The 24,529-nt window shown below is 35.4% G+C and overlaps 1 protein-coding gene across 1 annotated transcript; it reads right to left on the bottom strand.

Moving 5' to 3' along the window:
- Positions 1-3,179: 3,179 nt before the first annotated feature.
- On the bottom strand, positions 3,180-24,030 carry Lamtor5 (Late endosomal/lysosomal adaptor, MAPK and MTOR activator 5). Its single transcript, XM_081742453.1, has 5 exons — positions 23,967-24,030; positions 19,272-19,364; positions 9,142-9,203; positions 6,047-6,161; positions 3,180-4,135 (listed from the first exon to the last, which is right to left on the bottom strand). Exons 2-5 carry the CDS (start codon positions 19,304-19,306, stop codon positions 4,069-4,071), a joined length of 279 nt encoding a protein of 92 aa, XP_081598579.1. The 5' UTR covers positions 19,307-19,364; positions 23,967-24,030; the 3' UTR covers positions 3,180-4,068.
- Positions 24,031-24,529: the final 499 nt, after the last annotated feature.

A 24,529-nucleotide genomic window follows, 5' to 3' on the forward strand; every position in this document is an offset into this window, starting at 1 on the left:
GTAGACACTTTCGAGTAATGTAACAGTAACTTTGAGATATATACTTTCCTATTTGGAAATATACTTGTGCCCTTCACCCCATTCTTACGGAATATTTTATTCAAGTTGGAATTCTTTTGTGCATTAAACAATCCCAATTGTTATTTAATTTCTGTCCTTTTATTTATATTTATGGAATGTTAAATTTGTGTCTACATTTTGTGCGTCATTAAATTCTGAGAAATTGAGTCTACATGTTGGAAATTCTCCATCCTGTTTGCACTATTTTGTTTCTTGTTTCACATAATATTCCCTTAAGGTATCGATCAGTTTTCTATTCTATGGATTAGTTTCGTATCTAAAAGTTTGTTTCAGTTGAATAACTGATATCCTTTCATGAAAGATTTTAATACAAGTTGAGGTTATTCGTGGTAAGGAGAGGGTCTGGATTTTCAGGCACTCATGAAAATTTCCCTTAATTTTGATTTGTATGTGGATGAGCCCTTGTATATAGTCTTCTTGGAAACATCACGAGGTGACAGTACGATTACAGTGCTATGCTTCTGTGCTGTCTTCGAGTGGTATGGTTGTGCGTACCAGCACTGATTTCATTAATTTAAGGATGAAAATTAACATGGGAATTACACTACACAATGAGTTTTCTGTTTTGAAATATATATCAACACTTAAAAGGAAGATAGTAACTGTAGTAAATTATAGTGTGTGGATTTTGGGGAAACAGATGCACATGTCGAAAGAGTATTTTGTACAATGAAAGCTTTATTGTCAGATAATAGAGGAACAAAGTTTGTGATGGCCAAAATTTGGTTAAGATGAGAATGACCTGTCAATATTTCTACGAAAAGGTTCTCGGAAACTAAACTCTTCTCATATGAACAAGCGAGGTGAACCGAATTCAAATGTTCCCGGCGTGGAAAGCTGTGGGAGCCTGTAATCTTTATCCCTCCCTCAGAACTTCATTCAGATCCGACCAGTAGTTGCCAAGAAATAAAGTATCAAGCCGAGCATGTCTCTTGAGCATGTCGTCAAATGTAGCGAGCTTTATTCCTTAAGACTATGGGTTACTTGTTTACCATATTTGGTTCAGATCCGGCCAGTAGTTACCGATAATACATGTAAATCGAACCGAATCAAGCCTACTTCTGACAGCTCGGCCATAAATATAGCAAGCTTTATTTCTTAGACATGGACTACTTAACTACAAAATTCCGCTCTGATCCCGGAAGTAATTAACGAGAAATAAAGTACCCCCTTACATACATTTGGAGTTAAATTATAATGGAATATCTCCTCATACTGGAAGTATCCCGTATTAGTAAAGAAAACCACGTGCTTCGGCAGAAGCACCAGCAAGCAGCCAACGAAAGCAGTACCACCGACGGAACACGAAGAGGACCCCTCCACAGGTTTCGCCAACAAAGACTGCATATATAAACGGACACCTCGAAGGCAACATATATCAGTTGTTAACTGGTCATATCCTCTCTCTTCAAGCTGCAACGGATGGGAGAGACTCCTCTAATCTTACCTCTAAGGAGCAACGGGCAGGGAATATTAACCCTACCTCCGAGCTGCAACGAGCAGATATTAACCCCACCTCTGAGTCCCAACGGGCAAGAGGTATCCTAATCTATCTCCGAGTTGCAACGGGCAGGGGGTCCAATTATAGAGGAAAGAACTTTTACCGAATATTACAATAAGCTCCCATATGCTCACACCGAGAGCTAATAATGTGGTAGGCGTCTTAATCACTAATGTCATATATTATTTTCATTTAGTTTGGTGCAATATATGTTTGGTTAACAGTAATGGTAGTGTTAATAATAGTGGTTGTGTGTTAGAAATAACTGCGGCAATAACAAACCAACCTTCAGTTTCGGTGTCCCTAGTTACACAAACATTGTTTCTCCGAAATTGCCTTCAATTCAATCTGGCAACCCCAACTTTGATATGGTTATCAGCCATCGAATGAACATTCGCTTTTATTATACAGAGTGATACTGAAAAACGGGAACTTTTGAAAAGCGTATCTGGCAACACTGCCTATCATTACATAGAGCAACGGACAATCTTGCCATTTAGTAATCTTGGATCAGTGGAACGATCAATAAAAGGCTATTAGCCGAAATGAAACTAGAAAACCACGGAAGTTGTAAATAGGCATATCCTTCAACAGAAAGCTTTTGCCGTAACAATGATAGTTTGGATATTGTACAGAGGGAGTTCAGACTTCATAATAAGTATTCTATCGAAATACGCGATGAAAACGTGGTTTAAAAACTTTGAAGAGTCTGGATCAGGTATGAAAAGAACGGCAAGAGATGATTTGAAGCTTTGAAGCAATGTATTCAAGATGAAATTCGTGACATCCTACCTGACTTTACAGCGAGCAATGCGAAAGCTCAACGCTAGATCACAAGAATGCACAGCTAGAAAAGGAGACCATCTAAAAGACGTCATTTTCAAAATTGCATTGTAGTTTACTGTAGTGAATTAATTTTTATGAACATTTTAATTTTGGAATGCCGTGCAGCTTCTATTCGTACGGGGATTCATGTAACTTGTAAAATCCTTTTCAGATGGATGAGTGGTAGAATCGTCTTCATGCATTTTAGCACTCAGCTGTGCCAGCAATAATGGGGAGGAAATTGCATCGGATTTGCTGTTCTGAAACTTACTATAGATTATGAGATCGAGGCAACGAACCTGGAAAGGAAGGTTTAGTATTCTCTGTAAATTAATCAAATTGATATTTTGTAGATACTGAGTTTTAAAAAGACTTATCTCAATTAATGTTGATTGTGCAATGGTAAAAGTCTCTCGTTCAGGGACGCCCGCGGGATTTTTTCCAATGCGAGGGGCAAACGTCCGACAAACAAGCGCAATCGCGAATACACAGACACATCTTAATGCACAAGTGCATACAATACTTCATGTAGAACAGCAATAATACATGCACATTGCATTACTTTAACTATAATAAATATACTATAGTATTTAATATAAATTTACTGAACACTATGTGTGAATAAGGAAATTTGGTAGGTTTTGATATTATTTCAAAGAACTGAACTGTCTTCGAAAATCCAGAGAGCAATTACCTTGCGGACGGCTATGCTCTCGGTCGTTCGCTTCAAAAATCAGAGGATCCAGTAACGAACCCAAATATGACACACTCATTCATCACATATTCACATTTATTAACAACAAATTTTATTACACAGAAGAAAAGTCTCAGCTGTTTACAATCCGTGTGCTATAAGAAAATGTCACTTTAACTTCGCGGTTGGATATACGTATAACATACTTCAATCCAGTAAGTGAAACAACTTTAGATTAGAACCGGTTGATTCGTTGCATAAAGTTTGCTCAGATCTGCTAGCGTATTAACTTAATTGAAAGTGTATAACAGACAAAATCTCAAGTTACGAATAAGTAATCTAGTAATACAGAGTTTCAGTATTTACATACACAATATGAAGAAAAATCTAACAAATTTTCACAAATATACTATTTAACAGACAATATAGTACGAAGTATGTAACAAAATCAACGATTCTACGTATAATTAAGCATTACGCTTGCCTTATGATATGTACACTATTCAAAACATTTTACTCGAGTGCTAAACGTACATGGTAATTAAAATTACTGATGGATAAGAGATATGTTTGTATTAAACAATCCATGCTACGAATGCAAGGGTCACACAGAATATTAACAATTCAACATTGTATGATAATTTAATTTCAGAAAAAAATGTAAATATGTATGATCGTTAAGATATATATAGACTCTGGCTGAAAAAAAAAAATGAAAACACAATATACACAATACAGACTCATAAGAAAATATAACTTAATCCTCGTACCTCCAATATACACCAAATTACGATTCTTCTATCTTGCAAATAACTAAACTCGTCGCTTTCCAATTTGTACAACTATACAACGAAAATACATGACTCATATCCACAATACAAAATATAAAAGTACCACAAAATATCAATGAAACGCGCGTCTATTTAAATGCAACTTTCACATTTTGGAAAGTATGAAGTCAATCCATTCACGATGGAGTTATTGTTTTGTACACGGCTGCTGTGACGTCCCCACACTGCTGGATTAAACACTGGCTGCAAGAGAAGATAATTACATTGTAAGAAAGAATGTTACGTACAGGAGACATTAATGATAAGAATGAAGCTACAATAGCATCTACTAGTTAACTGTGATCTTATTAGCGTGGTTCGCTATCGTCTTTCAGTGTATAAAGGACAAGATACATTTCTTGGTTGGAGTATTTAAATAAAACAAAACAAATCGGTTGGCAGCAAGACTCAAACAGAAATCCTTATAGATTTACATTTATATATATTTCTTTCAATAAGAGGTAAAGATGTGTACTATAGATTAAGCAATTACACCGTTAGAGAAATGAAAATACTTTTGTAATGCAACACAATAATACAATAATTCATTATAACACGTGTGAGAGATAATATTACCCAAATGGCTATTGTGTTTCAGATGGCATGATGACAATCTTTAACTCAAGATTATGGAAGATATTTTTGCACAATTCAGTGTGGTTTTAGTGTAACTTTATTTTTCTGGTAGCCCCAAAGAAAAGTCCAGACCGTTCAGTCAAATGACCTTTGTGACAGCAAGGGCCAATGCAACAGTAATGTCTTCTGGTCGTAATCATGTGACCCTGCAAATTACATACAGAAAGGACCTCTGGTAGGAAAGCAGCTATTTAAGTCCCTTCAGTTGGGAGAAGAGCTCGAATAAATTTAGTGTGAATACAGTCCTTAAAGTAGGTGTGGAAATTGATGAAAAAGTCAGATTTCTAAACCAGTGCAATGGATACCCTGTTTGGACTAATAGCAACCCAAACCAATACCTTTGCTTCAAACGTCGCTTTGGTTTGAAACCTTTTATCGCTTGGATTGTGCTAGGATCGTTAGAGTGAAAACCAACGTTACCCGTATTTTGAATTGCTGAAAGCAAAATAAGACTAGTCATCCAGTATAAGCACATACTTCGAGAATTTGTTGTGAAGATGGACACATTAAATTTTTGCAACCGTCATCTGCTGTTATTTTTTTATCTTTCCATAAATTGTCTTGTGTATGTAACTTTTTGATACATCACACTTCTTGGCCGCCACGCGTACGGAAATTGAAGCACTGTTTTCAGACTGCACTTTGCATTCTGCTAACACATTATCCTGAAAACGTTGAAGAATGTTGCAGATAGTCCTTTCGCGTCCACAAAATGTCACACAGTAAATTATTTGCCACGGTTAGCAAGACACAACTTATTATGGACACATCTGTTGCGCGAGAATTCACTGGGTTTCCCACACAATGTCTGATAGTTTCAACAAGGCGGAGTAACACCAGTTGCTCTATGACAAATTTTTAGCCAGGTGATTTGTGAATTAGATGACATGTCAAAGCCCCCAACATCCTTTGACATCACGGCGTATGACTTTTTTCCTGTGGTGTTACCTTTATAAGCACAATATACCACAATCGATTTGCTACAGTCCATGAAGTAAAATCACGGACAACTGCTGGAACGAGTGCCCAGAAACAGTGATCATTTATTAGACATTATCTTCATAACAAGAATCTGACCACTTTTTGGATGTTACGTCTGTAAGTAACTGCCTACTCTGTGTTATTCATTGACCGGAATAAATCTCTCTTCCCTGTTTATTCTCTTCTCTACATTTCAGTTTCAAAATTTTGAGATTTTTTATACATATATATCCTAGATTTCCCTATATACAAAAAAATTCAATGTGATTTTTTTTTTTTGAAAAAGAAATATTGACATACATATATCATAGATTTTCTCGGAGTGTTTTTATTTTCTCCCACTTCCTTCCTCTTCTTACATTAATCGTACAAAGCTATATCGAAGATTTCATTTTAGTAACATCACAAAATAAATAAATAAATTTAAAAAAAAAAACTTTAAAAGCGAGTTCGGAATAATACAAAATCTTTACAACTTTTAAAAAATAATGAACTTACCTGGAATCACTTTCAAACAAAATAATCGGTGGTTTGGAATTTGGTTCTAACTTGGCAGCTTGTTCAGCTATAGCACTAATAAGACCCGTGCTATCTGGTGAGGCTTTTCCTTTCACTGTAATGAAATACGATACATATTATTGGTGACACTTTTACTTTCTTATAGCACTTCCGTTATAAGTAACACTATGTTTTCAACAATCTACATTCATGATTTAACATTTGACAATCCTACACCCAAACGCATATGCTCACTAAATACACAGCGTAAGTAGCAAACGCACCCAAAGATGGAAGAAAACATATTCTCAAGCCATATTCAATACAATCCAAAAACTGAAAGCACGAAGACGACAAGTCAGAGCACGTCCCTTACATTCTTGTTTTCAATATTGAGACAGGAGGAGTGATTGGTCTTCGTGAAATTCTGTACCCACGTAGGAACATACGTTAAGTATTAAGGGTAATTACAGGAAGATTTTTATTTTTTTCAGTCAGAATTGCGAATTTTTTTTCTTACGGACTATGTTACAAGTTTCTCACACAGATAAAATAGGAAATGAAATGAAATCTTTGAGTTTTACGTCCCACGGTTATGCCGGTTAGGCTAAAGGAGACGGTGATGATGAGTGATGAATGAAATGGTGGAATGAAGAAATTGGGAGGAAACGGGAGAACCCCGAGAAAACCCACGCACACGGTGTTTGTCCACCACAAAGTTCACTTGGCGACAGATAAAATAGGATAAATACTTTTTGTGGAAGCAACGTTTTAAGAAGTTTTCCCGGATATCTAGTCACAAGTACTACTCAAGCCCTACTATACTAGGAGACTCCCTTCAATCCTTCGCCATTTTACTAATGTGCATAACAAGAGCTTCTTTGTGTTATAGGCTCAGAAATCTTAAGTGATTTCTCATCTTACCTAATCAACTTGACACACTCCCTCAATCTCATCTGAATACAGCCTGTCTATTTCTACCGATATACTGTACATAACGAGTTCGTTTGCATTTTAAACACAGAATCTTCTACTGAAACAGACAGGCCCGGTTAATTATCCTATTTGATCATTCTTCCATGCTAGAGGCATCCGTGAATATCCTACTCTCTGCTTGAAAGTACACACATAACAATGATCATTTTCATGTAATAAATATTAAACGTCTTTATAAATATACGAAATGTGGCTAGGCGGGTTTACTGTGACCACTTTTCGTCTCTCTTCAAACCGTTTGAACCACTCAAAGTGTGTGATAAACAATCATCTCCGTTCACTACTTTCAGCAAATCGTAATTTGTGTAGCGGATTTTGTAAGTTTGAAAAGAAACTTCACATTGATAAGCATTTTTCCAACAGAGCACAAACGCACCGTTCGCTTCGTTCAAAGGCCACAGAGGACTTAAACGGCCTGCACCCAGTCATTCGAATGGCAGGGTATCATAGTATCACACACATCGACTGACCTTCACACTTCACATGCTAGCTGCTCGCCAATAGCAAAATCAATTCGTACTTTTCTAGCCACACCTAGCATATATATATATATATATATTAGAAAAATGAATTTTATATGACTGTATTTAAAATATGAAAGAGAGAGCGTATTCGTATGTGCAAATGAACTCGATATCAATATTTAGGAGGTGATTCCTTATATCAAATGAAAGAAAATATTCTAGACAAACATGGGAAGGAAAACGCCTTTTTTGAGAATTATTAACCGTCGAAGATGCGAAACATGACGTTTTAAAACGCCCAAGCTTGAAAATTATTAGATCTCTTGCAAGTGGTTTAAGATTTACACAGAACCAGTATGTGCTCTTTAAATATCAATGTATCCATGTTTGAAAATCCTCCTGTATAGGTGTAACGAATTGTATGAAGCAAGTTGGAGCACAAGGGTACACTTCTACGTACTGAGTACTCGTTGCGCATGTACCAGAGGATTGTGAAATATGGATATTTAGACAGACCACATAATAATTCCTAGGTGCAATTCCTTGAACCGCTTGCGAGAGGTCTCACTATAGCATTTTAATACATTATATTTCACGTTTCCTATGGTTTATAAATCCGAAAGGAGAAGTTTTCGACGACCCATGTTTACTAGTTTTTGCTTGCATTTGATATAAGGAATCATACCGACTTCATTAACACCCTGCACATCTATCCATCCATCCATATATATAAAACTTTTAATCTCCCTAACAGAGTCAGAGACACCTCACAGTGTCTCTCTCATTTCTACCGACGTGAGTAACGACAATATAATGTACATTAAAATATATCAAAATTTTACTGCAATTATTTTACGAAGGTACCTAAAAAATAAAAAATGCACTGTCAATAGAGTACACATTGACTTTTAGTTAATAATCAGGGATGTAATGGGGCGTATACGGGAGTATACGACGTATACTCATCTAAAATGTTAATAATCCAGCGTATACTCACCTTAAATTTACGAAAGAATGAGCGTATATTGGGGTGCGTGCACGCCAAGGAGTCTTGCGTATACGCTGTACTTTTGAAACAATGGAGCGTATACCTACCAAAAATTCTAGCATTACACCACTGTTAATAATTAAGCAACGTACATCACAATGTAAGCTGCTTGAAGAGAAATTTTATCAATAAACTGAAAAGGTACTCACCCTTGCACTTCTGTATCCTGTAGCAAACATGTTAAATGTCCAATTTTTGCAGACACCTATCAACATTATTACAAGGGTGAGAAAAGCTTTCAGTACAGGGGATTCTTTTAAAATTTCAAATGTAATTAATTTCCACACATCTTATCTCCACTAAACCATTTTCTGGGGTAAGTGCTTTGGGAGCTTATGTGGTTCGGACTCCACGTTAAGCTATAGGTCTACATCTCATATGGTCTCGCTGCTGAAAGAGACGCTAAACTCAAATTAACCAACTGATCTTCAAGCGGATTACATTGCAATACTTTTATGTTCTTTTTTTTTTTTCTTTTCTTTTCAACTCTGACCCGATTTATCTGATGAAGCTTGAAAGGGCTTATAACGCAGCTTTTATTTTTACTATTTTCTGGTAACTAGCTAATTTTCCATTCTTACACTTACCTCCTAAACATAAGCCTTGTTTATCAGCGTAAACCACACCAATTACCCCAGGCATCCGACTCCTAAAATGTAAAAGTGCATTTATTAATAAATAGGTTTTCAGATATCCACACTATAGTAATTTTACACTAGAAATATAGCAATGAAACCTGCGAAAGAAATCGGCCTATAAATTTCAAAGGGATCATCATCTCAACTTTACCTAATAATATGACACAAGCCAGTGTGTCTGGCAGCAATATTCGAACCCAAGTCTTTTCGATCACAAACTGTGAACGCCATTTTTTTAAAATTTATTTATATATTTTTTTTTTTTTATCTATACAAAATTTCAACTTAAGTCACATTAACATTCAGTGACTTATGACATGACTTTCGTTCAATGCTCCATCTCTAACCTAGCTGATGTTTCGGAATATGTTGAATATTCGCCTAGCTTTCAATTCTTTTGGGTAAGAGAAATGTAATCACCTTTTCAACGGATCGAAAGAAAAATCAGAACTTCAAGGAAATTTCTACTATGACAACTAATTACTCAGGGTTACAATTAGCGATAGAGCGATGTAGGATGGTTCTTTCATCAAGAGAACTTTGCAAGAATATTTTCTACAAAAACAAGTTTACCAATAGATCAGTTCCTTATTTTTTTAAATTTAGTGTCTTTGCAACTAAAGAGCATGATGTTTTCAAACAGTGATTCGGATTTCATGTGAGTGACTTCAGCAGTCACAGAATAAGTTAACTGTTCAGGAAAACTAAAAGACGCAATAAACTAGGGAGATCTGCTATTTGCAAATGGACGCTATGGGATAAGTGTTTATTAAATAACAGGAAATCATCTTGTATTCAAAAAAGATACATAATTTTGGCTCTCCATTCTTTACCAACATTTACTCTAATTTGTCTTCTTTCCTTACATATTTATCCTCGAAAAGGATTTTCCTAAAATATTTGAAAATACAGGATCATTCGAAAATCCTATTAAATTGGAAGTATCAATTGTAGATCCTCGCACTTCGTTACTTGTAGAAATTTGTTCTTGAATACAAAATCTTGAATTATGAATGTCACTGTTAAGAGTTCAGAAAAGCATTTTACAAATGGTTCAAAAACCTTATTCGCATCCCAGTTACGTGTCGTGAGCACTTACAAATTTAATAGGATTTCCAGATGATCCTGCGTTCTTCGAATATTTCATAAAATACCTTTCTGAGGATGAATATGTAAGGAAAGAAGAGCAACTAGAGATGACATTACTAAAGTAGGTTCCAAATTAATTAATATTGATCATTATATATATATATATATATATATATATATATATATATACAAGGTGAGTGTCCTTTCCAAGCAGGCCCGTAGCCAGGGAGGGGATACCCGCTCTAAAATATTTCTTTCCGCTCTAAAAAGGACACTGTCCAGAAGTTTCAAATTGTTTCAGCAAATCTCAAATAGGAAAATCTTGTGATTTTATTTACTAAATAAAATTGAACTTAGCGCGCATTTACTACTACTAACAAATGAAATTGAACGTGGCGTATATTTCTACGAAAAACAACAGTTATTCTTATTGATAGATATACTCAATAATCTCCCATGTATTACTTTTCCTCATTCCAAGAGTTTGAAGAATCACAACCACGACAAGCATTCAAGATGTTGGACAAGATGCCCTTCCAAGGAATACCCATATGAAAATTGACCCAAAAACAGGCTATGTTTCATGAATGTGAGTGCCCGGCTTGTGTATGTGTAACATTGCAGGTAAAAAACATTTGTTTTGCCGTCTTGACAGTACAAGACTCACGTGTGCCTGTAATTAACGTGTAAAACATGCAACATATCCATGTTCCTTACAGTGCAAGGAAAACGTATGTCTCATATATGAAAATGGTACCGAAACTGTGATGTCTGGAGAAAACGTACATGCGCCTCTAGAATAGTCAGATTTAAAAAAAAAAAAAAAAAAAAAAAAAAAAAAAAAAAAAAAAAAAAAGTTTTGTTTATTGTAAAAGCGGCAACAATGCTATTTTTCACGTGATTTGAGTCTTTGCGCCGAGCACCCGCGAAAATAAATCAATGATTCTAAAATGTTTCTAAATAGCAGTTTGCATCGGCTCACTTTGTTTTCTGAGTGGCTCTGAACCATTTGTTTCACGATTTGTTTAAAAATATACGGAATGAAGAGAACGTTAACTCCTTATATGCACTCAGAGAAAAAATCAAGAGGCAGCAGAACACCGAACCTATTATTTTAAAAAGATTTTGTCACACACCATTATAATTGCGCGCAATAATAAGTAGCAGAGTGCTTAGCGAATTTCCAGAAGGAAACAAAAACAGTAGAAAATGAACTACAGGCAAATGTACCTGGCCACACGTTTCCAATTACTCTACTATTATAATGCCATAAATATGAAGCAGGCATCCATCAAGTCATTTTTGGTGCAAAAGTTATCGAAAATGAAACTAATTCAGAAGCAGGGTCATCTGTATCAATATGTGTAGAAGATCAAGAAGAAACTAAACGTCAAACATCTGATTTCCATCATGTTGGTGTTGATTTCCACTATATATCAGACCTTGGCGATACAAAACCCGCTCAGCCGCATCTTGCAAATTTTCCAGGTTCCAGGATTTCTGGTTCAATTCGACGATTTCGTCCAATATGGTACAAAACGTGGGATTGGCTCGAGTATTCTGTTATGTTAGATGCTGCCTTTTGCTTCCCATGTCGCAAATATCCGTCAAGAAACAATGATCCCTAATTTGTGCAGAATGGTTTCAGAGACTGGAAGCATGCAACCGAGAAAAATAAGGGAGTTTTTCGTCACTCCGATTCTGAAACTCATAGGCACGCTGCGGCTTGCTACTTGGAGCAACGGAAACGTGAGGACCTAGGGAAAACTGTCGTGAAGAAGGTGTGTAGTGATGTAATTATGAATAATAGGTACTATGTGAAAAGTGTGATGGAAGTTATTCAATTCTTGGCTGTGAATCAGTTGTCCTTTAGGGGAGATTCTGGGTGTGAGCAACTCGGAAAACAATCAAGTGCTTTGTTCTTAAATTTGTTTGAATTTAGTATTCGTAAAGATCCGAAATTAGCAGAAATTGTCAAAACTATCCCTGCCAATGCAACATGCACTAGTCCGGATATTCAGAATGAGATAATTCATTTCATGGGAGAATCTGTTAAGAGGAAAATATTAAATGAAGCAAACAAAAGTGTACATTTTGTTCATTACTTGCAGATGATACCAGAGACAAGCAACGAATCGAAGATTTGTCTGTCGCAATTAGGTACCTTGTGAATTTTAAAGTGCAAGAAAGATGCGTAGATATACTGAAGTTGGACAAACAAGAAGCTGCCAGCATTAAGAACGCCATTTTAGATTGTTTAAGAAAAGTAGAATTCAAAACCGACACGATAAGTGCACAGTGCTACGATGGAGCACCTGTCATGAGTGGACAGAAAAATGGAGTGCAAGCACTTTTGTCTGAGGATTTGAAGAGGAACATTTTGTTTGTTTACTATTTCAATCACCAATTACATTTAGTTACTTGTAGAGCCATTGGCACAATTCCTGAACTGAATGAGTTCTTTGATATTTGTCAGCAACTATATTACTTTTTCAGAAAAAAACGCGTTGTAGCAGATTACGCAGGAAGGGGTTTAAAGCGATTGTTTGTAACAGACCGACTAACGGCTGTTTACATTCTATTTAAGTTGGCTCCCGGATTGTAATTCTTACCGGTTGCTTATACAGCGTTGTAGTTGGTTCGTGCATTGTAATACTGCACCTGATTGCCTCCGAAGATTCGTATTAATATTAGTCTGTTTCGTTGCCAATGAGATAAATGGCACAAAAAGGGTTACTAGTTTTATATGCGATATGCACACCTATGAGATACGCAAACACACCAATAATTTACCACAAAAATTTGAGTTGTTTCTTTCTTTCTACAATTGTTTTGCGTTATTGTAATAATTCCACTCATTTATAGCTTAATATAGTGAAAATTTAATTTACACTCTTATTCTATTTCAATTTACTTTACCTTATCCGAATATCAATCTAAAACAAGTCTTGGTTACAGAAAATTTAACTGCTCGTGTTAGTTTGCTGTTTTCGTCGTTCATCTGTTATGAACGTAGCGATTATTTCTGGTTACTACCGCAAGAGGGCATTCGGATCACTATTAGAGAAAACGAAATGTTAGAATTCTCAATATGGCGATTTCGTTGTGAGTTGATCCCGCCGTCTCTAAGGAGATTCACAAACAACGGCCAGACAAAATCAAAGGAACATTTAAAATTTTAGTAAATATGGTTATCGGTAAGTTAGAAATTGGAAAATTATATAGATATTAGCGGTCTCTAAGGTTAGATTCTTGTATCGATATGTATTTATGGTAAAATTGTGTTAATTATAGTCGAAGATGCAATATTTAAAAAACGCGTTTATTAAGGTCTGGTAACGCGAAGATGATGACGCAGTGAAACGCCGTTTTACAATATAGAAAGAACGATGGCTTAAGTCGGTTCCTTAAAAACAGAAATTTTGTAATCAAAAGTGTAAATTTTGGACGTTAATCTATTATAAATTATTTATTGGAAAACCTAACTTAGTTTGGGAGGAAAAGAAACACTGAGGAACCGACAGAAGTGAAAATTCATTGAAACAATTTTTGGCCAAAGCCATCGAATATCACTTCCGCCATTATGAGTAATATGAAGTAATGGGGCAGGAAGTATAGCAGTTGGAGTTCATCTCGTCGGATAAAGGGACCAAGTCCCATATTCAATAGGACGTGGAACGATTATCCGAAGAGATAGATTGCGACGTGTAATAAATAGGTTTGGTAACCTATTCTGTCCTGTGAAGCCAAGGATCCAGGTGACAAGGACTGAGAGGACTATCTTGTAGGAACCCCATCGATTTGGTAATCTCTATCCATTTTATCTTATTTTCTTCTTGTTCCGATCATAAACAGATTCATTAACTCATCAAATGGAGTGCTTTGAAATAAATATGTGTAGTTAAAGTAAAGAGCGTTACGCGTTTAGACAGCTCATCTCGTTACCACTCAATAGAATGATATCATAAGAATATGTGATTAACATCGAAACTTGTGAACTTTACTTTAAGCGCACCGCTTGATATTAATATTTTCCATGTGAGAATTGATACGGTTTTCCTTATTGTTAGATTAAGTAATATCTCTGCTCTGAAATGTTATTTTAATGTGTACCTTATTAAATAATGTGTTTAGGTTGCTTAGGTTAGGTAAGATTTAAATTTAACGTGTCCCATAATATACATCTATCTTGATTGTTAGGTTAGGAAATCAAATTGTGTGCTTGCTGTTGAATAATGTACTTTTGTGTTGTCTTGTGATATATTTCGGGAAATTAATATTTCAATTGCGTGTTTAGGTTAGGTAAATTGAAATTGTGTGCTGACGGTTAAACAATGTGCTATTATTTTGTCTCGTGATATATATTTTGGGAAATACATATTTTGATTGCTTGCTTAGGTTACGTAAATTGAACTTGTGTGTTTACGGTAAAATAATGTCCTGTTATTTTGTTTCGCGATATTTTTTTTTAACATGTATTTCCAATTGCGTAGGTTAGGGCTTTATGTAGGTTAAGAATTTATATTTCGAAAATGATTTCGTCCATATGACTCGGGTCTTAAATGTGAAAAGGGTTTTGGTAAATTTAGGATAGTAAATTTACCGGTTTTTCATTGCTGTTGTCTCATGATATGTAAGTGCATACTCGATCTATGCAGATTTCAGCTAACCTTCAGTTGTAGTTTCTTTTATTTTGTTTATACTTAAAATCTTGTTAAAATACGCGTCCGTGCAAGACTCTGTCTTGGGCATATATTTATTTTAAGGGTGCCATTCACGCGTCATGGAATTTCTTATATATTTGCCTCATCGGAAAGTCAGCGTAGCTAACTGATGCTCAACTTTACCGATAAACATATACGTACTTACATTTATTCAATTTGTCGTTCTTACACACAATCTAAAATTTATAATGTGTCCATTGCTCTTGAAAAATTTTATGACATTATAGTGTGAAGTTAAAAATGATAATAATGTTGATAATGACGTTCTAATCTCTCATAAAATATGTAAACCCTGGCGTAGAGAAGTAGAAGTAGAGCATTTTTTTTTCCTTTCATTTGTAAATACATCATCTCATTACTAGTAGATTTGTTTTTTTTTTTTTTTTTTTTTTTTTGTAGATGTATTATGTACGATTGATACATGCTACTTACTTGTGCTAGAGTGCAATGATAATGTAGTAGCAGTCGTGTAGGCTTATGTTGTTGCCTAATTCCAATAATATGGACAGGGTTATGAATAATGAACGTCTATTTAGCAATAATTTTAATAATGATAATGTCATTTCTTTAAATGGATAATTAGAGCATATGGACTGTTGATCTCGAGTGATCACGAACTGAATATATATTGTACAGATATTGAAATGTGAGAATGGATACGACTCTGATGTTAAGTCAATGTATTAAGATAATATCGTAATTGTTTGAAAGTACTGCGATGTAGGCAAATATTCAACCAACTTTATTCTGTTGCTCTCGATAATTACAATGTAACTGTTGACTGATTGGCACAAATAAACATCACGACCAAATTTCAATTTTATAATTTCAAATACTGCTCATAGAGTTAAGCATATGTAAGTTTGATTTTTTTTTTATTCAATTTAAGTTAACGACGTTGAGTCTTTCATTCCGATTAGCCACTTAACAAGAATTTGGGATCTTTTGATAAAAGAATTTGTTGCGCATGGTTGAACTGAATTTTTTTTTTTATATAAATTGGTTTATCCTCGAGATTTTCTCATCCCTGGAATAGACTGGTATAAATCGGCGACCCTTTGCTATAATATGTGAAGCTAGGCTGTAATAAATTGGCTTCGTTCAGTCATATTGTCGATTTTGATGTTAAGTTAAGTAACGGCATAAACTGGTGTGTTATAAATTGGCGATCCAATTCAGGATTTGCCTGATATGTATTCATTTCTTTTATGACCGTAAAATCGGTGTGGTATATGTTGGAACAACGTTGGACTGGACATCTTGACACAGTGACTGTAACTCATGACGACAGGTTTCACATAATAATCGCACTGATGGCAATTCAAACTTATCGTAAAGAACACGCCTCAATGAAAGTTGAAGCTACTGGTTTACTACATCAGATCTCCACTAAGACTTTCTGTTTCCTTACTGAGCTCATGTTCAGGGTTCTTGGATATTTAAAACCGACAAACGCACTGCTACAAAGAAGAGATTTGGACATTGATGCCGCTGTGAAGTTAATAGGATCGGTAACGGAACAGCTCAGGTCTTGCCGGCAAGACGAAGGAATATTTGAAAATATCCTTCACGATGCAATGAAGGCATATGCCTTAAACACGTCGATTCAGCAACCATTGAAACGCAAATGCACACTCCCCAGTCGCTTAGCTGATTCGGTTGTTGATTTGAAAGGCATAAATTTGGAGAAGGGAAGGGAAGACGAGAAGGAGCTGAAAAGATTATTCTGCGAAGTTCTTGATATCTCCGTCGAAGAAATTCGGAGCAGATTCAGTGAGACAGGGACAGCTGTGATTGGTGCCATTCACCACTTACTGAACGAGAAGAGAAGTGAAGAAAATTTGAAACCTCTGTGTGATGTAAAGTATAAAGACCTGCATTGCAAAGTGCTTCCGAATTTGAAGCAAGAAATAGATCTAGCAAATCGACTGATCAACAAGACATCATCTCTGGAAGAGCTCACAAAACAAATTGGAAAATATGGCGAGGCTTTTCCAGGCCTAAAGATGCTTACAGAAGCTGCTCTAATTATTCCGTCTTCTACGGTCGAAAACTGCTTCTCACATCTGACAGCTCTCCTTCGACCTTAACGTCTGTCTATGGGACATGAAAGAAAATCGGACCTCGTTCTCCTGGCTTACAACAAAGATATTCTGCGTGCACTAGATCTAGACCAGCTTGTAATTGAATTTGCGAAGTGCTCACGTAAACTCCTTTTGATGTAATTAGTTACATAAGAACTGTAAAAAATATTTATTTTACTTATGTCAGGGTTGTTTCTTAATTTTTATACATAAAAATATTCCATAATCTACTTGTAATAAAAGTATTGTAGTTCCAAAATACTATAATTTAGATAATTGTTAATAAATGTTCCTAAAATAAATTATTATTCTTTACTTTTAGTACTACTTAGTGCATTAAAATATATATTGAATTATATACCATCATTTTAACGAAAAATGTTAATGATGATATTTGATAGTCGTGGATTTGGTATTGTAATATTATCACCATAATAAAGTGTTTCAACTTTCTTATAGATTCCATAAATAATAAATAAATATATATAAATGAACATAGACATTGACAACGACAAGCGCCGCAAGGAACAGAAACTCTCTCTCTCTCTCTCTCTCTCTATATATATATATATATATATATATATATATATATATATATATATATATATATATATATATATATAGTAGGTATATATACATTATATATTAGAGAGAGAAAGAGTTTTTGTGGTCCCTCCCATTGCCCCCTCAGTATTCATCATTGCCCGCCCTAAGCAATCAGGCTGGTTACGGGCCTGTTTCCAAGGCAGACTCACAATACCACTTTAAAAATAGTATTACAAATGTGAAAATTAATTTCCTTGAATATTCTTGACACATTTTGTCGAACTAGGTACGTTCCTTTATTCTAGATTTTATCTCTCTTTTGCTATACCGATATTATGCTCGATTATAATTACATATAACCTCATATTTACTTTCTCATCCAGACAATAATTCTTGTAACCTGTTAAGGATTTCTGGATATTTATGGAGATTTAAAAGCCACCTTCAATCCAATATTTGTGCTACTCTTTGCGGTCTATAGCTAACGAAATTTCATTGAAACGAAACAGGAATCACGCTATTCATGTAAAAACTTTCATTCTTACATCACATAAAATGAACGTAAAAATGCAGGCAAGAACATACTAATTTAGTGATGTTTTATCTTCTACTTAAATGCAACCTACAAAAATTAAAAGCAACACAACGACGTTCTTAATAGAGCTATTTGGTTCAAATTTAAAACGCCTTTATTTCTACTCACATTTTAAGCGATATACCACTTAATATAGGCTCTAGTTAATACAATTTCGATTTTTTGCATGAATACGATATAGTTTGATATAATACTCGAGAATTACAGTGAATTCCAATTATCCTGAGAAATGAGTTCTATACAAAGTTGGAATCAAAGTAATGACTACAATGCCGAAGTGGGGGATGTTTCCTGAGACTAGATGGTCAATTATGTTCAATGAGGTCGAAAAACAAGGAGTTTGAGAGACATAGACTATTTTGAATATAAATAATATATTTCTCGAACTGTCCCAACACAGGACAAGCGCGTTGAGTAGGTGTAATAAAACCGTGACGTGATTCTCCCAGGAGACACCGTACACCAAACATTGATTGATCACAGTTTAATGGGAACGTCGGTATCGAGACTATTTTTCCCATCAAAAATTGGACACCAGTCAACTTTAATTACCAAAGGACAAGATACTGCTATATAACCATGACCCACACTATGCACAAGCAGCAGCCGGCCTGTTTACACGAGGTTCCCTCCCAAAAACATTACTCGTATGCGCAGTGAAGTACAGCTCCCTCTTGGCAATGATTAGCGTAGGCGTCTTCTGCGCTGGAGACCTGGCTACGATTTCTGACGGGAGCTCACGTAGTTCGGATTCTGCATCTCGAAAATCAAGGCGATTCGACTTATTGTTCATGTAACCATTTTTACTTGTCATGACCCATCTTTTTACCTCCCAAAATATTGTTCTTTTCTCTTGGAACACCTGATATACATATATTATACTGCATTACATCTGTGGAGTATTTTGAAGTATATATAAGTAAGAAAAGATGTACTAATAATTATGACTTACTGACTATTAATTAACATTTGTACGCTACAAATTTAGCGTACTTCATTTTAAATCAATTACTTCATTTATATATATGCACATATACTTACACATCTTCCATACATTTCTCCAAATTCCTCTCCATACTTCCGTAAATTCAAGAAACAAGACCCCTTAATTTTGCTGCAATAAATCTTTGTATCCTGAAAGTAGAGAACATGATGCAACTATATGTTATATAGTTCCTTATAACATTTACTTTAAAAAAAAATAAACAAATAAAAAAAAAGATGCACGTTGGTATCATGCTCAAGGCATATGAATTATGTGCTGTCATAATGCCATTCATTATCATCCCTTATTTCTCATGCGCCCTTCAGCCTAAAGATCAAAACGTGAAACTAAAAAAAAATCAATCTAATCTTCTCATATAAATAAAACAAAGAGTTTGTCTGTCTGCCTGTGTGCGGCCTGGGGACGAAGACGAGTGGACCGAGAGTTACCACATTTGGGTCACGGGTATCTTGATCCAGGCCCTAGACCAAGACAAACTTTTCTTTTTTTCAAATTTAGATCCAGGGGATCTCAGGCAGGGGAGCGTTTATCGTGAAAATGAAAAAGTAGTAGAAAATGACAGTGTAGAATTCACAGTTTCCGCGGACGCTGAGATCAATGATGAAACTCAGATCGCATTAACTTCCAAATCCACCCCATTCGGCTGCGAGTGGGGTCACCGGGGGAGGGGGGACCGAGACATGTAAAAATAATCCATAATGACTGATATTAGTATCAAATCCATAGTTTTTGCGGTCGCTGAGATGAATGGTGATACTCCCACAGGCGTTGACTTCCAAATACGCCCCCATGCAAAGAATGGGTATTTTCAGCTAGTCACATATAAAATAAAAATAAAATGTTTTAAGAAATCCAATCACCATATATTTTTCAATGAACTGTTTCTCCTTGTTACACTCAAAGCTCCTCCAAACACGCATTACAATTTATATCCCTTTCTTTTCCGTCATACTGGACTTAAGCGTTATTATTATTATTTTTCTCTAAGATGGGTGAGAGATATTGATTCGTTTCGCAAGATTAAACATGGTCTTTCCATTGATATATGAAATTACATGTCTTCCAATTTAAAATTTTTCAGTGACCCCTCTCCCCTCTTTCAATGCCGATGAAAAGGGTCCATGTATATGTTGAGAGATTGATAAGAATTTGTATGAAGGACAGAAAGTTAATAAAAATATGTAATGAACAACTACGAGAACAGCTGAATTACGTTATTGTAATAACAGAAGAGATTATTTAGTTTAGTTTGCAGATAAATAAGTGTATAATTCATTCATGTAGAGTATTAGAGAGTCGTATAATACTCTAATGAGATATAAGTCACCATAGAATGAGATACTAATAAATATTAAAAGGGATTTGTGAAAGTATTTATTCGTACAATCTAAGTAAGCCTTTTTATGATAACCCATTATGCCTAACCAAGTGCTACTAAGTGTTCTACCTTAAATATACAGAATTCACGATTACACCTAGATTTCGAATATAAACAGTGGTGCATCGAACACGGAAACGAAACCACACTTCAGTATGGCACATTTGTCGACTTTCAATTTGTTTGATTCACAAACAGTAACTGTACGAAATAGCTTGAACAACTATTTATAGACGCCAGCATAGATAAAGAAAGAACAGCACCAGTATTGTTAGCAGTATTTGTTAATCCGACTTATGAAGTCCTTAAAAACTTAACATGGCTGATACTCCGGTAAAGAAAAACTTCCATCAACTGATGAAGACACTAGTGTTAATAATTTAATACGGGACACACGAGAATCTAACTGCAGAAAATATATTGAGTACATAAATTAGTATAAGCTGAGAGACAACCCATAACGGAGTACTGTATGTCAGGTTGTTAAAGAAACAAATTTCGTTCTGTTAATACAATAATAATGTATATTACACATTGCAAGATCAGTTTGTATTTGGCGTAAATGGAGAATCTACACAATAACAACTACTGACACGAAGAATTTGTCATTTCAAGCCCCACTGACAGACGTTGCAATAGAGGAAACCGAACAGCAACTAAGTCTTTTCAGAACTAGTAACAATCGGGAGGAGGCTATCAATGAACTACAGCCTACTAGAGCAAATGCAGATAGAAGTAATTTCCATCGTACCTACAACTATACAGTAGACTTAAAAGAGCACAAAGATGTTCTTAATAAGTTTTATATCACCTACCAAACAAATGCCCGGCTCACGTAAGGTCTTGTTTGAATTGCGGAATATACGATCATTCTGCAACCCCCGTCAAACAAATGCCTGACTTACGGAAAGCCTTTTTTTCAAGTGCGGAATATACGATCATTTTGCAACTAAATGTTATCAAGAAAATTAAGGAAATAATTTCCAATGATACGTGCTGCAAAGAAGAAACAATATGCCAGCGATTGCACATAGCATAGACAAAGGAAACGTTACTTTCATAGACCACATTGCAAATGGTGGCGATTTGAAAGAAGTGACCGTAATACAAACAAGTGTTCAGGACGATTACGAACAAAGAGAAATTCTATAGCAAAAAGATGAAGAAATATCATGGATAGGTGAAAACAAACCTTTCACTTACCAGAAAGAGAGTCAAGTAATAGAACCTATATATCTACTGGCTATTGAAAACGTTGTGGACACAACTTCACGGGCACTGACTTAAGTATCTACATAGAGGAAAGTGGGTTAGTATCGAAAAAGTAGAAAATAAAGTCAGTTGCTTTATATTAGAAGAATCTAAACCATTAAGGGGAGAAGACAATAAGAGAATTCAACAGATTACGTCATATTCACTAAGAATAGTTTTAACTTGACCTTCAGAGAAAGCGAGCTGAAGGGAGGATTAAGCACGAGAAAGGGTCAAGGTAGTAGGTTCTGGAGCCATGAAACGAGTTGGGGGAGATTCTAAATGCCATCCGTGAGTTTTTCTTTCTTTCTTCTTATCTTTTTATTCTGTACAAGTGCCATGTGTTTTTATTTAGGTTTGGGTAGTTTAGATTTGTTTCTGTGTATTTATAATTCGTGATGTTCGTACAGGAAGGTTCGAGAATACTGGCCTCTCATATACGTTAGTATGTAGGTTGTTGTCTTCCTGTACCGAAGTTTAATATTTAATTCACATAGTATTGCCAAGTGAGCGTTTGCGAGTAAAGGCGGGTAAGAGCCCTACAGAGCACGTTGTTGTCTTAATTACAACTCACGATTTTGTTCTTAAATTGGCCACGTTGTTCACAACACCTGCTGAGGAACCAGAACACGGTGGTTATGGGAATACTGCACCTACATTTTAGGTACATTACTTGCATGATCCGCGTGTTCCGGTTGCTTACAAGTGTGTTGTGAGTGATTTAGTCACTGTTGTGATGAATCGATTCCTGTCACTATCTTCCCGGCCTCTAAAAAGCACGAATGCTATCAACCCAGTCACAACAAGGAGGCCCGAGCACGAGTGACGGAGTGATTCCATATGAAGCAAGTGCATCACCGTTGCTGGGTGTGCATGTAAACGAGGATGTCGCTGAAAATACTTGGTTTGGTATCTTCTCTATCAACAACATTGTCTCCTCGAAAAAAGTACTTTTCACAGCCAACTTTTGCCAATGACATTTCATACAAGCAACACGACATTCACACTTGAAAATGTTACTATTCCCCTGTATCTTCATTTTCAATGTCTTCCTACATTTGCCACTCTTTCTGCACAATTTCAATAATCCGTGCCCCTCCCCATAACGTAATAGCACTTTTTCTTCACGAATATAGGTCGTTATAACACTCACAATCGAAATGTCACATGCAACTACCATTTTTGAATGCTGGTAATTAATATCCTCATTACAGCATGCTGGGAATTAATATCCACACTATCCTCATCATTACGCCTCTGCTTAAAATAGTACCAGCAATACACAGCTTGTTACATTTAAAAATAACACATGATACTTCTTCTGTTAGATAAATTTCATGAAAAATAACAAATTCACCAGCAAGTCTTTACTGTAGGTTAGGCAGTGACAATAACCGATTCATCTGAAACAGTTTCCAAGAACGAAAGACAGAAAACAACGTGCCCTGCGACGCTCTAACCCGCCTTCACTCGCTCACGCTCGCTCGACAACACTAGCATCAGGAACAGCAACATTAGTGAGAAAATATCTATGTGGATAAGGAACAGCAAGGAATTAGTGACAACCTGTGAATAATATTAACAGTGACAGGTTATTATCGGTACTGTATCACTGCCTTGCTCAAAGTAAAGAGTTACCAATTCATTTGTCCTTTTCTGTAAATTATACGCACCTGTCACAATTCTGGACCTAACACTCCGACACGACTCTATTTAATAATTATATGCACGACACACAAGTTTACTTCCGAGAAATGCAAGGATAAAACTAAACAAGCTCCATGACTAGTAATCTTTTTGTATTTGCTTCCGTCTAATGCACATTGATCGGAAAAACTCGTATTCTATGACCTATCATAGTAGGTTAATATGAAAATAACTATACATTTTAACACAATTATCACTATGTACTAGAAAACCAGTTTTTAAATATTTTCTGTGCAAAACGCTATTATCAAAAAAATACACTTTAGACTACATATTTACAATGCATTGAAAGAGTTATGTTGCTTGTGTCACAAAAGTTGATAATATAAAACTAGAACTCCAAAAGATACAATAAACTTACATAGCTTATCATATTTCAAAATAATAATTTTACCTGTCACAAGATCAGAACTCCTTGGCGTCTGCTACACTGTCACCGTTACACAATGTTGCCAGAATACAATATCACAGGCAACATTACTTTTCAACGGTTTGCAATGAGCATTAATTTCATATTCGGATACCATGGATTATGACGTTTGTTTTCGTAAAATTCTGCATACAATTTTATTTTTGGCACATATCTAGACATAATTGTTAAAAAATTATAATTCTTTCACTAATTTCCTTCTTCTTGCCTCCTAAAAGAATTCAACTGGGGGATATGAAATTGAAAATATCTTACTTGGCATAGATAAAATTAAAGAGGGTCACAAAAAGCAATTGTTAAAAAATTACGATCTTTTCGATTTGCGTATAAATACAACTTTCAGATGTGTAGCATAAAAAATACAGTGAAAGAAACACGAGTCAACCTGTGTTAGGTAGCCACATAAAAAGCATGAATGCTATTGTAAAGAGCTGTTAGGCATCAGGTAATTTTGGTTCGTCCGTGCCACACATTTTGTCCTTACTTTCGCAATTTTGCTGCATATTTTTAATCAATTATCGTTTTAT

This window comes from Thermobia domestica, chromosome 16 (assembly GCF_964235325.1).
Source record: "Thermobia domestica chromosome 16, izTheDome1.hap1.1, whole genome shotgun sequence".
In the NCBI taxonomy this organism is placed as follows: domain Eukaryota; kingdom Metazoa; phylum Arthropoda; class Insecta; order Zygentoma; family Lepismatidae; genus Thermobia; species Thermobia domestica.